Source organism: Conger conger, chromosome 4 (assembly GCF_963514075.1).
Source record: "Conger conger chromosome 4, fConCon1.1, whole genome shotgun sequence".
Lineage (NCBI taxonomy): Eukaryota > Metazoa > Chordata > Actinopteri > Anguilliformes > Congridae > Conger > Conger conger.
In genome coordinates this window covers 49,310,262-49,326,457 of record NC_083763.1, presented here as the reverse complement: position 1 = coordinate 49,326,457, position 16,196 = coordinate 49,310,262, and the positions used below count along the sequence as shown (strand labels likewise).

The following is a 16,196-nucleotide window of genomic DNA, read 5'->3' as shown; positions in this document are numbered from 1 at the left end:
TTCCAGTGTTCTCCTTTCCATTCTTTGTCTTTTCACTTTGTCTTTTCACAGTGACTACTGATAGACAAGGTGAAGCTTGAGCCACATTGCCTTTATGCTTTATAGACCAGTTGAATGAAGGAAGAAGGATATGCACTTAGTTGAGGACTGGGTACAATCCACCATTTTATTTCCGGATTTGAACGCTTTTTTTCTTGAGTCAGTTCAATCTACAAATAAGCTTTGAGAATCTTAGATGTGGGCAAAAATTATGCTTATCTAGAGCATGTTACGTTTCCCCCATTTTGAATGCTGCAAGTCACTCTGGATACAGGCAGCAGCGAAACAAGTGTAATGCAATGCAATGTAATGTGGTGTGGTGGTGGAAAGGACGGACGGGCACACTCACCTTCTCAGAGGTGACCATCAACGGAGGGACGAGCGCAGACGAGGGCTCCGAAGCCTTCCGGTGCTTGGGTTTGTGTCGGTCCCTGTCTTTGTGCTTCTGACGAAAAATAAACACTGACCATCAAACTACTGATGACCACAGACCTGGGTTGCCATGACCGGCAGCTCAGCCTACAGCTGCACAGTCAGTGTGGCTGCTGTATCGTCCCCACAAAGATGAGGGAGGGGGGAGAGGAAGGGGGGGGCAGAGAGGAGAAAAAAAAAAGCAAGAGACAAAAAAATTGTCATGTGCCAACATGACAATGTTTTGATTACGCCCCAATCTGTCCGTGCCTTCTGCGTCATTAATGGCAGTACAATACTGCGTTCGCATAATAACCATCAAACGTGGTGCCAATTGGATTTCTTCTCGACTGCCTATTATCCGCGAAGCAGAAGTGCGGGCTCGCCGCGATTCATTTGGAGGGATGTCAGCGTCTCGAACCCTGACCGTCCGCCGCGGCAGCCGCGTCGCGACGGGGGCGCGGTTACAACCACCCGTCTGTGACGGGGGGCTCCGCCGCTCCCCGCGGAACTCAATTTCCACCGGGGGCTGGTGTGAATGAATTTACACTTCACACTCCGCCGTCTGACCCGTTTCTAATTTTCAGACCGGAGCTGTGAAAATATGCAGTGATCCTGAAAAACACGGGAAGAAACATATTCACACGTTCACCACTGCGACTCAGCCTCGCTGTTTCCAACCCCTCTCCTTTACCGCTGTGCACCCTTTCTCCCCCGAATTCCCTTTAATTACAACCAAAAACAGCTTTGGAAAATGGGGGGAATGTCTTCTTTGAGATCGCAGGATAGCTCAGATAGATTCCGTTATGAACGGCAACATGGACGTGCCATGAAAATCAAATCTACGGATACAGTTTTTACATCACTGAGAATGAAACAGCATTCCTTACACACAGCTTATACAGAACAGACAGGTGTGACAACACACATTTCACATTTCCTCACAACTTAACACACATAGAACCGTTAGATTGCGTCAGTCAGTCATTATATCCATGTTATGCTATTCATATCGATGTTGGCATAAAAATGGATTTTGCAGCAATGCGTTTCTTTATGACACACACCATAACTGTAATGGAAACAATAAGCATAACTGCAATACCAGTTATGCTCATTATTACCGCAGGGGGTGAGGCATGATGTAACACAAGGTTCATGGCTGACTGTTCCCATAGGACAAGTTCCCCTCCCCCTGAAATCCCTACATCTGCTCACAATAGTTATAGTAGCCCACCCTGCATACCAGATAAGGCAGGATCCGATGTGGGGAGCAGCGAGGGAGGACAAATGAGAGGCTGCGAATGGCGCCGGTTCTGCCGCTAGCCCACCGCCGTGACGCCACCTCTGTGTTCAGCTCAGCGGATTCCTCAAATCCTCCAGCTCAAAACTGCTGCAGTTCCTTTCTTAAACTTTGCTTCCTGAGGCATGGGAGTCTCTCCCTCCACCCCACACACTGGCGAACGCACACACACAAAACTACGCTGCTCAGGCAGAGGTGAACATGTGTATCGTGTTTGTCGAGAAGTCTCAACAGGAAATGCAAAAAAGCGAGGTCAACCAATGCTGTGGCTTGAAGCACGGGTCGAGCAATGCTGCAGTTTTTTCCTCTTTTTTTTTTTGTTAGACCTTCATTTCCGGAGACAAGGTTGTGGTTTACTTGTTTATGATACCAGAGCAACACATTGTACATAATCACGCAAAACGCTAACACGTACTGGTACGAAAATAGAGAATCTGAAAAACTATTATCAAACAGTTCAATGTCTTTCATTAAATTCTAGATGTTTTATATAGCCATAAAACACTTAAACTACACTTAGAGACATTTTTGGGGTTTTTTTTTTTTGCATAAATAACTAGGAGATCCATCCGTTTTATTTCTCTACTTTATTCTCAAGCTGAGGCATCCACATAAAACCATGAATGATAAATGGTTTGTTATTGTTTCCCAGGTAGGTATTTTACAGGGGCGAGCACACGGGACAAAGGTAATTACCATAATTTATAAAGGCCTGTGGCAGTTTGGCAAATGGGGGAATCTCCTTCAAGCTGAACTGAGAAATGCTCTCACTCAGGAACTCCAGCAGGGGAAGAACCCCCCCCAAAGCACACGACCAGAAAAACCATTCCGCTACAAAAACAGACTGCAGCGAGAGCAGCCAAGGAAATCACGTACCTAAACAAACAACCCAGAGACAAAGGGGTTTGTCGGTGGAAATCTAGAAATGGAAAATCTGAAAGAATAATAACCAGCACATGTTTGGTGTTGGCAGATGCCATTTTGCTAGCTGTCCGCGCACATCTGAACTCCCTGAGAATGGAGAGGCTTTTAGACTCCATTGTTGCTTGGCCCCAGGGCTGGAATTAGCTAGGTATACATCTGAGCCCTCCGACCTTTAACCCGGGAATGTGGATTTGGGGGTGGGGGGGGTGGGGAAGGGAGCCTTTGCTAATGCAAATCAGGCACAATGGCCACAACAGAACAGAGAACCCCAAGCACAAGGAGGGTTTGGGAACACGGTGCCCTTCTGCAAGGCACAGGCTCGCTGGAGGGTTCTCAAATGAATTTAGCGGAAGCGTTAATAAGCGTTTAGCCGATCATTAAATGTAGTCGCATGAGAAATCTCAATTAAGCCTCATTATCTGGCCTGCTCGTGCTATCGGGGCTGTTTCAGCTATAAAAAATAAAAAAGAGCTCTTCTTTGCCAAGCCTGTTGCGTTGTCCCCCCCACCCCCACCCCCCCCCCGTGATAGCCTATTCCATTCGTGTTTGACGTCCTTTGTCTGCCAACTAGCCCGATTTTGGATCTGAGGCATCAGGTTCTCCATCTGCCGGGACGTGGGGAGTGAAGGGAATCTAATCCAGTCAGCAGGGAAAGGGGGAGCCGGCGACTGTTTTGACATGCTCTTTGCCACCTCACACTTATAACCTCAAATTCCCGGCAAAACAGGGCCAACAGTCATGTCTGAGGGAAAGCAAAATAAATAAAAACTTTGCAAGGAAAAATTAACGGCATGTGAATTTGCGACTTCAGCTTTGATTACACTGCCTTCCAATACAACCAAAAAAACTGGTTGAACTGCTGTCACCATGCATTCTGTGTTGAAGTTAAAATGTTGACAAACATACAAAATAACATTAGTGCTAGCAGTAGTATTAGACTAAACATTCAATAGTGTGTTTAGAATAGTAGTTTGAGGGAACAACACAACAGTCTCAGTAATCTCCCATTCCCCTATGTAGAGACCCCTATTTCTAGAGGAGGGCAAGAAAAGAAAAAAACTTGTTTTCATCTGATGAACGATGCATGTCAGTAACTGAATAATGAACTATGGGTGTTTGGGGTCAGAACAAGTTGTTTGGAGGTCACCCATCCCCACTGGCCCCAACTGAGGACATCAGTTGTTCTGCTGACCAATGAAAAATGATCATCACACACAAACAATTTCATTATCTTTCACCAGCTTCCCCTCCACCACCCAAAGTGGTTTGTTTCCCCCCTCACCACTAATTCCAGTGAGTGTCAGTTATGATGTTCCATTAACAGGAAGCACAGACAAGTCACAAAGGCCACCGCAAGCATTAATAAAAGATTGGGGCGGGAAAAAAAAGGAAAGAAAACCGATTTCAAAACGTTTTAATCACTGGTCTCAAAGTGCAGCCTGTTCATGAATTTGCATCTCGACCCAAACGTTTAGTTTGTACTCATTCAGAAGGTTCTGCATATCAATACACATTTTCACTCAGTTTGGTGCATTTCCCTGTTTTTCACAGATTCCGTCGCTCCCCCTTTTCTTGGATCAAGGAAACATCCATTTCACTGTGAAATACAGTCCAACAAATAAATCGCTATTGATCAACAAGATGGTTTTATATTTTATTGAATCAATGTAATCTCAAAAGCAGCTACACGCTCTTACCGTATAAATATGCCACGGAATTTTAAGGCGGCTTTGCTGTCGTCATCTCAAATGCGGCTCGGTTTTTTATTTAGATTTATTTATTTATTTTTACAGACAGGGACAGACGGTGTGAAAATACACCGCTCGATCCAGTCAAAACAGGCAAGTGAATGCGCACTCCTGCTGCACGCTCACAGCGTCGGCTGCGTTCCTCAATGAGGCACTCGCCGTCTACAGCAGAGCATGGCACAGCTCGGCGCTACGCGCAGCTCTGTTCATTGATTGATGGCGTGGGCGAGAAGGCCAGATGTGAAAGCAAGAACACCGAGGCCTCGCAAAGGCCAAGGCTTTCTGACGGACGCGCGGTCAATCGCATCCTCAAACGATCACAGCGTCCTGCATCGAACGGCCCGAGGGCGGCCGACATCCGGCACGCATTCACCGAAATGCGACGGGAATAAACTGGAACGCTTCTTCCCAAAAGGGTTAATTGTGACCTGCACACAGACGGCCAAAGGTGGTTTCAAGGGTAGATTTGTTCTTACAATACGTATTCTTGAAGCCACTGTATTTCATTTTCATTGGACAAGTGACGCGGGGGCCAATTTTGACATTTAAAGCAAGTTAAAAAAAACAAAATTCTCTCAGAAAAATAGAAATACAAAACATGCTTTATGGTATTTGTATGGTAGACTTCTTACCTGGCTTAAAAATATTTTCTAAAAAAATGTTTTTTGTTTTGGCAGTATGATCAGGATGGGAGAAATGATTTGTTACAACACAGACGTCTCATCCAATGAGCAGAAGTGCAAAAAACCAGTCAGGAAATAGATAAATGAAAAATGGCTGCCCTGAGTCCGAGTGTTGCAAATTCATGGCCAGTGAAAGAGATGCCTGAGACAGAGTGAAGAGTATCGATGACGGTGGAGAGAGATGATATGCCCTTTTATGCATCTCAGAGAGTGGAGCACTGCATTCTTCCCTTCCCTACGCCACTAGCGCCAAGCACTTTAGCCTCAATACAAGGTAACGAGGTAACCTCATTGTGGCATTGCCTAGAGAATAGCCTGTAGGCAAAATGCACAGCACGGCACTGTTTAACAGTGAGGTCCGCAGATAGTTGCTGTGGAAAGAAATTATCCTGTTTAGCATAATTAGAACCTTAGGAAAAATAAGCAGCTAATATAACTTCAGTTCTAACAACTATGAGATTGTCTCGTAAATCTTCCGGAAGATTCCGGAAACAACTGGAACAAAGAAATAAGTTCTAGTCCATCCTTTATTGTGCATTCAGTACACATGTACCATGACTGATTAATATTATATATAATATATACATACATCTTTAAAAAGAGCTACTCTTCTTATAATTCGGGACAAACATGTGGCCACAAGATCCTGAATCCCAGTAGTATTGTGTAAAGCCGCACTCCATAAACTCTCGCATGTGCAAGTTTCACAGAAGATGTATAGCCTCTAAAATGTATAGCCTGGACAGCCCTGAATTTAATTCTCCGAGTCTGAGCGCATGAGAAAAGGGCATATCATTCAGGCAAGTCATGATATAGGGTATATTTGGAGGCTCCCTTACCTTCTTGTCCTTGTCATGATGTTTATCCAAAGAGTGAGAGGAAGAATCGCTTAAGCTTTGAGCCCTACTACCGCGGCCTTTGCTCCTTCTCTAAAAGGTGAAAGAGGAACTTCGAGTTACTATAGAAAATCTGCCCGGTGCTTCCCGTCAACAAAGAAAACCATGACTGAGAGAGAAAGGAGACAGGACAATATCAGGAAATGCTGTTCAAGAAGGCCCACAATGGTCACACCCACACACACACACAATAGGCAGACAGATAAGCACACAGACACACAATTTCTATCCATGGACTGCACTTTCTGAAACTGCCTGGTTAGATGTTCACCTGTGCCATACCAAGGAAACACTTATTTCCTCCAGAACTGAAGAAAGAAATCTCTCTACGTTTTCCATTTTCTTTGTACTTAAAATAAAATTAGACCAGAATGATCAACATATTTGCCTGCTGAATTCTACTTGGGGCCTCAATGTGTTTTACAGAACCAAATCCAGATGCGTTTTTCTTTTTGTATAATTCATGATCATAATTCATTCAAAAAAAACTATGAACAAATTAAATTGGTGTTACAGTCTTTGATCACGCACAGTTGAACATACAGGAGGAGCAAAATTCCTACTGAAGCTACAGTGCACTCCAAGTGCACTCCAAGTCATGAACAAACAATGCACATGGCTGTAGAGGAATACCATGTCATTTGACAAGTTTTCAAGAAGTCTGCAAACAAGAGTGCCTCACACTGCTAAAGCTAAAGACCTTTTTTTGATAACCAGCAAGCTATGTAGGTCTCCTATGGAGTGTGACCTTTTCCGGTAGCAGATATTTATAACTCTGCAACACATTTAATGTAATTTAAAATGGGATTTGTTCATTAGGGAGCATGATTTGTTCATTAGGGAGCATGCTGCTTGCTTTTCAAATTAACAACAGAGGCAGTAAGGGGATATTTTGAAAGCTGCATGTCATCTTATTTGTTTATATGCCAACTACAAGAGATACCGATTTTCATATTTCATAAGCTAGAGCACTCAATATTTGCCAGCTACAAGCATTTTAGTTTGACACATATAGGTAATCATATGAAATTGATGCAGACAGGTTTCAGACAGATTTCACTTTGTCACGCTGTGTTGTAAACCCGACCCTTTTTTCAAGGTCAAGGGGAAGCTGTTATTGGGTTGGAGAGGAAACTGACTAATGCTAAACCAATGTACAAACACGCATTACATTCTGCTGGTTCTGTAGATCTGACTGATTCCTGCGATGATTATACATTAGGCTCATTTGCAATCACTGTGATGACAATAATAATACTAATAGCGGCGGTGGTTTGCGATAGTAATACCCGAGATGAGTAATGCTGTACATACGCTCAGGCACTAAGTGAAACCCAGACTCTGGTTATCGATTGCTACTGCTGCTGATAAAAAAGAAACGATACGCGTCCCGCGCCGTGGAAACTTCCGGCTAGGCTTGGCTTGAAATGCCACCCCCACCATCCGGCGACCTCGCTTGCCTACAGCTCTAATCCACGGTGCATTACACGGGCATATATATATTTTTTAATGGCTGAAAGAAATAGCCTTGTATAATGTAAATACGAAAAATCATCATTCGAATCAAACTGCCTATGCATGGCACAACTAAATAAATTAAAGACCCTGTTGTGTCTGTTATACTTCATGCTGTATTACATTTACATAAGAACTACAGAGCTACCACTAATGGAAAGATACATACAGTCCTCAAATGGGATGGATACAGTGAGGGTTGCATTCTCAAAACACAAAGCAGAGAAACAGGACTCCAGGTCGAAAGTGTGGTCGGGCTGGTGAAAAGGGGGGGGGGGGGGAGCGGTTGACCACAACACCATCTGCGCCCTGAAACCCAAGCTGGCCGTGCTGGGAAATGATTGCCCCGGTCCAGTATCACTATGGAGCTGCCACCGTGACTCTCCTCCGACTGCTGATATTCAATCTGCTCCACCGGGAGGTCAGGGAGGAGGGAGGAGGAAGGAGAGGAAGGAGAGGAAGGAGAGGAAGGAGAGGAAGGAGAGGAAGGAGAGGAAGGAGAGGAAGGAGAGGTGCGCATGAGGCTCCAGGGAGATGCTGCTCATTGGCGGTCAAATTGGGGGGTGAAGGGGGCAGGTGAGGGACAGGAGGATGGCTTCCGTTTTTAGCCTCTGAAGCTTGACTCCCTCTTCCGCTGGCCTTAAAATGTCTGCCTAGACCAAAGAGTAGGAGATATCATCTGAACCTTCGGATTAGAATTCTGTAGTCTGAACCTATGAAGCTACCGCATTTTGAATGCTCATCAGGGTTTTTGGAAAATATAACCTGGTTCCAAATGACCAACCCGTAATCAGCCCAAAATTGCAGCCAAATGAACATATTTCAAGCCATACGACCATGTACTCGGCTCCTGCCAAATGGATGAAGCCAAGTAAGTGTAGGTTTGGTTAGTACTGGGATGGGAGACCTCCCAGGAAAATTAAGTTGCTGGAAGTGGTGTTGTTGGGCCAGTAGGGGGCCATCTTCACTCTGGACCCCAATATGCCAATGCAGTGATGGAGACACTGTGTTTTAGGAGATGCTGTCTTTCGGATAAGATGTTTAACCGAGGTCCAGACTCACTGTGTTCATTAGCGTTCCCAATACACTAGTTGCAAAGAGTAGGGGCCTCCCTAGTATCCTGGCTAAATTCCCAACCTAGCTCTATCAGCCTGCCACCTTATCCCTCCCCCATTTAAATCATCTTTGTGATGGTTTCCTGTGAAAAGTGCTTTAAAAATGCAATTGAATTAAATGGCAAAAAATACTCATCTCCCTCTCCATGTGTAGTGAGTGTCACTCTCCATGTGTGGTGCAAAATGGCTGCCATGCGTCACCCAGGTGGGTGATAAACATTATAGGTGGTTGAGGTGAGTCTCCCCCTCATCAGTGTACAGCAAATTGAGTTGCCAGCCAGTGACAAAAGCACTAAATACTACACAATGCAAACTGTACAAAAATGTAGAATGTAATTTCCAATGAAAAGCAGTACAGTGAAATAATACTTTGAGAGCGTTATATATAAGGTTCATGAACATAATTTAATTTCCCGTATTATTGTAAGTGACAACATTTTGGGAATAATACTGGCGTTTCCAAATCCTCTTCATCAAGATTGATACAAATCAATCAAAAAACAAATAAATAATCAGTGCGTTAAATACTTGGAACAATGACAAACTGAACAGCAAACAAAGCTTCACTTCTAAAGAGTTTATATTAGACCTTAACTACATCACACAAGGTCTCCGTCATATTATTATATTCAACGGTACAAGACAGGAAGTACACAATGAAAGTTGAACAGAGAAAAGATTACTCAAAGGTCTCCTTTTTTTCCCTGTATTTCTACAGCATTCAGGTTCGTTTAGCATGGACAAAGAATGCTGAGGTCCTGATAGTCATCCTATCTACAGATGAGAACCAGTGGTGTGGTGGGGTCAGGTAATTCACAACTGATTAATATCAACTTCATAAAAAAGTTTAACTGGTAAAAATGGCTGATATCAAACTACAAAAGCAGGAAAGAAGTTACATGAAGCTTACCAGTTTGCTGTAATGGTACTTGCAGTAACCGCAGTATTTCACATTGTCAGCATCTGAGCCTTGTTCTTCACACAGCAGTCCAGCAAACTGAGCACTGTGGTTAACGAAGAGAAGAGAGAAATTATTAATACAGTCGCGGTGTCAGCGTGACCCAATTTGGGGGTGGGTGGAACAAAACGCGCAGGCGTATATCTGCGGACGAAGAGCCGCGAATTACAGCTACACGCATTAGTGCTGCATTGCTTATTTGGATTACAGTTATATCACAGATCAGGGACAAATGGAAAAATAATAAATGTCTTAAATTTCATACCCCGAGGAGCAGCATTTCAATGCTCATGTGATACGATTATTTAAAAACCTACAGAAATGCAAAAGAGCTGAAAGTGCATTGGATTGCACTGCAATGAGGTATATTCAGTAGTCGAACGGTAACAGTATTGATTTAGCCATTACAGTTGCCATGAATATATATTCAACCTGCAAGTTCTATAAGCCTGTAAATAAGAACATTGTTAACATGTGTAAGCCAGTGTAAGCAGACTTTCCTCAATTAAGATTAAATACTACATAACTATTGTAAATATGTTAATGGTACATTTCCTATTGTAAATAATCTGCTTCACAAGCATTTCAAACATTTTCATTTCTCCATTCTACATATAAGTACTGATCAAGCAAGGGCATTGTGCAGCATTTTTGAAAAGTCTATAATTCAAAAGTCCTTTCAACTTGTATGGTTTGCTATAGTTTCTTGACCTTTATGACAGGCTTCTCTGGCAACCTCTTAAGACACCAAATGCATCCTGACCTTGACAGGCCACACGTGCATTTAGTCACACTGGGTACAATAATAACAATAATAAGATACAGTGCCCTCCATAATGTTTGGGACAAAGACCCATCATTTATATATTTGCCTCTTTACTCCACAATTTGCAATTCATAAAATTGCACGTGGTTAAAGGGCACATTGTCAAGTTTTGAAAATGAAAGTAGTCATGTTTAGTATTTTGTTGCACATCCTTTACATGCAATAACTGCTTTAAGTGTGGTTTCGTGGACATCACCAGTTGCTGGAGGTCTTATCTGGTGATGCTCTGCTAAGAAAGTGCTCTCTTTATTATTGTTACAAACTTGATTTTGGTAAGCCTAAGGTTTTATTATTGTTGTCTCATAATGGCTTCTTTGACTTTCATTGGCACGACTTTGGTCCTCATATTGATAAACAGTAATAATAGTATCCAAAAGTGACCAAAAGACGAGCGGAAAGACTATGGTGCCCTTAAATTGGGGGACTATGTATAAACACAGCTGAAATTTCAACATGGTGAAAACAAAATGTGGCGTTAAGGGCCCTGCTCAAGGGCCCAGCAGCTGCATGGATCTTATCGTGGCTACACAGTCATGGACCTTTTCCACTAGGCTACATGGTTCCCCAAGTATGCAAACAGGAATACGATGAAATGCCTAAGAGGAACAGGCCAAAACTCATCTTTAAGTGCATAATGTTTATTTTATTTCACAGAACGGAGCTCCTGGACTCACCACGTGACGTGGAAGGCCTGCCTGCAGCCATGTTTGTTGCAAGTCATGCAGGCTCCAGAGGCGGCTTTGCTCTCTCGGCCTTGCTCCTCACAGATGTAGCACGTCTGCGAAACGGATCAATACGGTAACAAGGAGCAAAACAACCCCACCACCGCCCGCCCATGTGAAATATGAAAAACACCCCCAAGTTTAATGATAACCCCCTTCCCCGGGGACTCAAAATTTCCATTCGTTTTGGTTATCGAGAGCAGGCGCACCGACGATTAAATGGCTCTCCGGAGCTCTCAGTTGCGTGAGCTCCGATTATCTGATCAGCGAGATCCATGCTGTTTTTAATTTGCTCGTAGCAAGGACACTAATTCAAACAGCATCCAATCCGTTTCACCCCGACACTGGAGAGAATTCAAGCATGAGATTAAAATTTGACAACATGGTTCTGTTCCGCATCTGACATGCAACCAAAGTGCTGTCAATAAAACACAGCTATTTTCTAATTATCTCTAATGGAATATATGGAGAAAAATATTCTATTGTTTCTAATGCAGTCCTTGTGTTGACAATTGTGCGCACACATGCATTTGTTTTATAGCATTTTTCATTCACAAGTTCAAATAAAATGTATATTACACATGTGAAAATAACCTACTGATCATGAAGCAAGGAAATAAGCAAGGAACACATTAAACTAACCTTACTGAACTTACCCAATTCACCAGTTTTGTATAAACTGTGAGGCAGTTTCCTGCTTAAACATTAATGCCCAAATTATTATTACAATAATAAAATCCATAATGAACAAAGAGCAAAAGCAGGTCGTCTCATCACATACTAATAGTACGTTTTATATGCCAACCGATGGCAGGTGTAACAGGTGTCTGCAGAGGCACATAAGCCTTGTTGTGTCTGTCTGTATACTTTTCAGCCGTCTGCCCCAGCAGTGACCTTGTAGCCGTGCCGACCAGAGTGAATATGTTGATGTTGTAGTCTGAGTGGCTGTCTTGTGTAGCTGTAATGGGGGTGTTTACCTTGTTATAGCGCTCGTGTGGAACAGACTGCAGAACGATGGGCTCCATTGTGGACACGTTGGCGAACTCCACCTCGGGGATGTAGAGCGCGCACACAACATGGGCCCACCCTGAGGACACACGACAGTCGTGTCAGAAACGGGGCAGGGGCACGTTCACCCTAAACGAATACGTACCTTTCACAAGCAAAAAAGGTACAAATTAATGATTAAGTGCATAGCTAGGGATGCAGGGACCCCGAGAGGACAGAGATAAAAGTGATAATGGCAAAATGGGTTCTGAAGATAGACTGATTAGCAAGGCAGTAATTGACCATTTTCAACCCATTACGGAGGCTCCCTATACTAAGGCTCCCTATAGAAAACCCATAGAAAGGCACAGGAATCACAATGCATTTCAACGGTCATGAGTCTTGAAAAACGGTCATATGATCAAATACAACGCTGGCATCGCATCCGTCTGTCAAGGGAGACATAACGTGCAGGTGGCGTCCGCCCATAAGCGGTTAAGGCAGTGGCGAGGTATCTGATGGCTCCTTGCTTCCTTTCCCGAATGCAAAGCGCACGCGAACTGCCCAGGGGAGCAGCGGCAGTGTGGCGGAACCGGGCGGGAGCGTGCAGTCTGCGCGCTCCGTCTAGACCGAGGCGGTCCCGCGGCGTGTCTGCGGCACGTCCGCCTCGTCACCGTGCCCTTAAATTACACGCCACCGCGGTCCCCGCTTCTCTTCTCCTACTCCACTGTGATCTCCACCCCGCGGCCGTGGCAGATGCCTCCGACGCCGCGCTTAATGCCTTTCCAGGCAAGCGCTCCGACTGCAGCGAGCGGCGCTGCGGTTAAAGCAGCGCTACTGTAAATTAATTAAAAGCAAAGCGACAGCAAATGTCTGCTTGCTTTAATGCCACTCCGCGGAACAATGACTAACCCTCCAGATGAACCCAGGCATGAACTGTCTTTGACTTCTCGTCTGAAGGGGACAGAAGGGGCGGCACAAATGTGTTGTGTTGTTTTGAAGCCCCTCCAAGGGGACTAGCAGGAGCCAATAAAGGCTGGGCAATAAAAACCAACCAACTGCAAAAGAGGTCCAACAAGCTTCTCACCCAAAGCGTGAGGCGGGGGGCTATTGTTGCGCGGCCTCACCCACATGCAAACAAACTTGCCTGCCGCCGATTGCATCAGCCATTATTTCAGCCAAGGTGAGTACGACTGTGAATAATGGACACTTAATACAGAATGGGCAATACAGGCAGTACTCCCTATGAAGGAAAACCAAAGTCGTTCATATCGAGCCTTAGGGTTATGATCATCTTGGGGTCTCAGCTCGCCTGCACAGAACACGGTCTCACAGACGAGCCGGCAAATCGTACAGCAACCGAAATTGGGGGAGGAGGGAGAAAGAAAAAAAAATCTGCCTTGAAATAGGAGGCCCCAGAGAAGAAGTTAAAATTGTTCTATGATAGCACAACTCCTACAACTGGATTCTACCCTCATGAACCAACTCCCAGGTTCCAGAAGCAAAGGTATGCCGGCATGACGCCAATGTCCCATTTTTCATGTGCTAAATTGGTCTCAATCATTTACATTTTGTTAATCACAGGCAAACAGTACCAGCACAGGTGCAAATGAGGAGTTCTGCTTGTGTGCTTTGTATGCAATAGCCACAAGACTGCTTTACTGAAAGGCTTTAGGAAATCATGAGGGAGGGTATTGGCTCTAGATGAACACACCTCTCAGTCTTTTGAACATATCAACTAAACCCCAACATAGCACAAAGGCCTTCTTTAAACACAGATCCTAAAATAATAATACAGGCTGTTATGATACTGACATATAAACCCCATTACCTACAACCTTAGCATGAAAAACTAGTTCTTCATTATTTTCTCTCTCCTGTATGTGGTCCATCTCATTCACTGAATGTGGGCATTTGACAGTTTCCCTATTTTCATTTTAGATTAATATGCTGTTGCTAAACTGACATTACACCAAAAAACGACTTAGCAGATGACCAAAGGAGGTAGGCCTGGGGAAAGAAGAAATGGTGCATGAAAAGGGAGATCCTCCAACTTCTTTCTGCATTTAAGGCAGCTAATCGAGTTTAAATGTATTCCACAGATCTCTCCACATGCAAATATACTCAAATAACTTGACAAGTTTAAGCAGTAGGGGGTATGAATGTGGCAGACGAATGCAACCCAGTTGACATTGTGGCTTACGCCCATTCTCAGGTAAAAGGTTTCAAGAAAATCGTAATGAAAATTCCTTGTTGGCTTGAAACATTGCACCATACTGCCAAAAGATAACTCACGGAAAACAAGCTAGGGAGAAAAATCTTTAATAAATGCAGAATTTGGTTTAGATGTGAAACGGAACTTATTTAATCATTTGCCAGACAAACTGACGTGTTCTCAAAATGAGGGTTTGTTGTATTAATTACACGGCGGAAATGGCGAGCGGTGCATTGTCAGGAGCGTACGTGCGTCTTGTGTACACACGACGCGCACGCATGTCCGCGTGACCGTTCTTTCGCTCCAGTTTCCCGGCCAGTGCTGTGTAGTGGTCTGACTCTGTGGGCACAAAGGAACCTCAGTCCTGCAGCTGTGGCTGCCCTGGTGCTGTTTACAGAGCGATGTGACCTCCCGGTGAACCTCCCGACACCAAAAAGAGGAGCCTCTTCACGACCCTGCTCAATGGCTCTGCTTCCTCGTAAAACTGCAGCCGAAAGGGAGATTCCTTGCGCACACACCCAGCGCCCCTTCCGTACACCGCCTCCCCACTGGCCTCCCACTAAAGTCATTAGCAAAATAAGCAACTGTCAACCACAAGAGGGGGAGGGGAAGGGGGGGGTGGGTGGAGACTGTGTGTTGCTGTCCAGGTCAAGTTAAAGGGGAAATAAAAACAAAACAAACGGAAAGTTTCTGCGGTCAGGGTGAAGTGGGCTCCTGTAATGACCCGGGTGGCTGTGGGTGTCCCTTCCCCCTACGCCGGTGACATCACAGGAAAGAGATTGCACACAGTGTGTCAATCAGGGCCTTTATGACAGAGCAGTGTACGCTTAGGCTGTGTGTGAGAGAGAGAGAGAGAGAGAGAGAGAGAGAGAGAGAGAGAGAGAGAGAGAGAGAGAGAGAGAGAGAGAGAGAGAGAGAGAGAGAGAGAGAGAGAGAGAGAGAGAGAGAGAGAGAGAGAGAGAGAGAGGAGTGTGTGAGAGTTTTTAAAAAGTACAATAAAACATACATAAAATGAGGATGTTGCGTATAATGTAAAATGCAATGGAATGTACTTTATATAATATTATATAAGCGTTTTTTAGAAACACAAAGCTAATTTTAGATCATGTGTTCTAGGACTACATTTTTAATTGTTTTCTTTACAGATGCATTTAATTGCATATTATTAGAGGTTAGAGATTTCTCATAAAACAAATAGGGAACTCTAAAGATAAATAATCATTTGTTTGGAGAAAAGGTACTACCCAGACTTATTGAATTTAATGTCCATCACAAGATAATTCCATTTTCTTGACATGGAAAGGACAGTTATACGTTCATGCAGTGAAACTGTTCATATTCAATTGACTGCCATTGCTAGATTTAGGACAGATGTTGATGGCAACAGGTTTGGTATGTACAAATGGTTCTCCATGTAGAATGTTTATTGCGCAATGTAAAATAATGGTACAGAAGTACAAAACATATCCTAGTATGAATAATGAACAGACAATCTGGAAATGTGAGTATAAAATAAAGGATTATGACAACTAAAAATAGACAATGAATTACTGGATAAATGAATCAACAGAAATATTAAATGAAGAGGTCAACCTAGCTTTACAAATGATTTAGTAGGACAGAGTAAACATATATCACAGAGAAAAAACAATACAGATCATACTTCATGTGAATAAATTAACTTAGTAGGCTGCCAGAGGGCATTTGAATCTTTAGAAAATAAACCCCATGGACCTTTTTAGGGGCGGGCATATTTCATCTAAAGCAAAGTCACTTGAGGTAAAGTACCATTTGGAAAAGCAGTCTGTGTTGGGATAACTGTCTTGCTATAGATCATGTAAAAATCAAACTTAT

At 43.7% G+C, this 16,196-nt stretch overlaps 1 protein-coding gene across 8 annotated transcripts in view; it reads right to left on the bottom strand.

Moving 5' to 3' along the window:
* The window catches only part of mllt10 (MLLT10 histone lysine methyltransferase DOT1L cofactor), a 62,867-nt gene that overhangs the window by 30,739 nt on the left and 15,932 nt on the right, over window positions 1-16,196 (bottom strand). For 4 of the 8 annotated variants that reach the window (XM_061237795.1, XM_061237797.1, XM_061237800.1 and 1 more), the window contains 5 exons: window positions 12,118-12,227; window positions 11,093-11,196; window positions 9,545-9,638; window positions 5,948-6,037; window positions 389-484 (listed from right to left, as the gene is read on the bottom strand). In XM_061237795.1, coding sequence (XP_061093779.1) covers window positions 389-484; window positions 5,948-6,037; window positions 9,545-9,638; window positions 11,093-11,196; window positions 12,118-12,227 — 494 coding nt within the window. The remainder of the gene's footprint in view (window positions 1-388; window positions 485-5,947; window positions 6,038-9,544; window positions 9,639-11,092; window positions 11,197-12,117; window positions 12,228-16,196) is intronic. The other 4 variants (XM_061237798.1, XM_061237801.1, XM_061237796.1 and 1 more) reach the window with 3 other exon arrangements.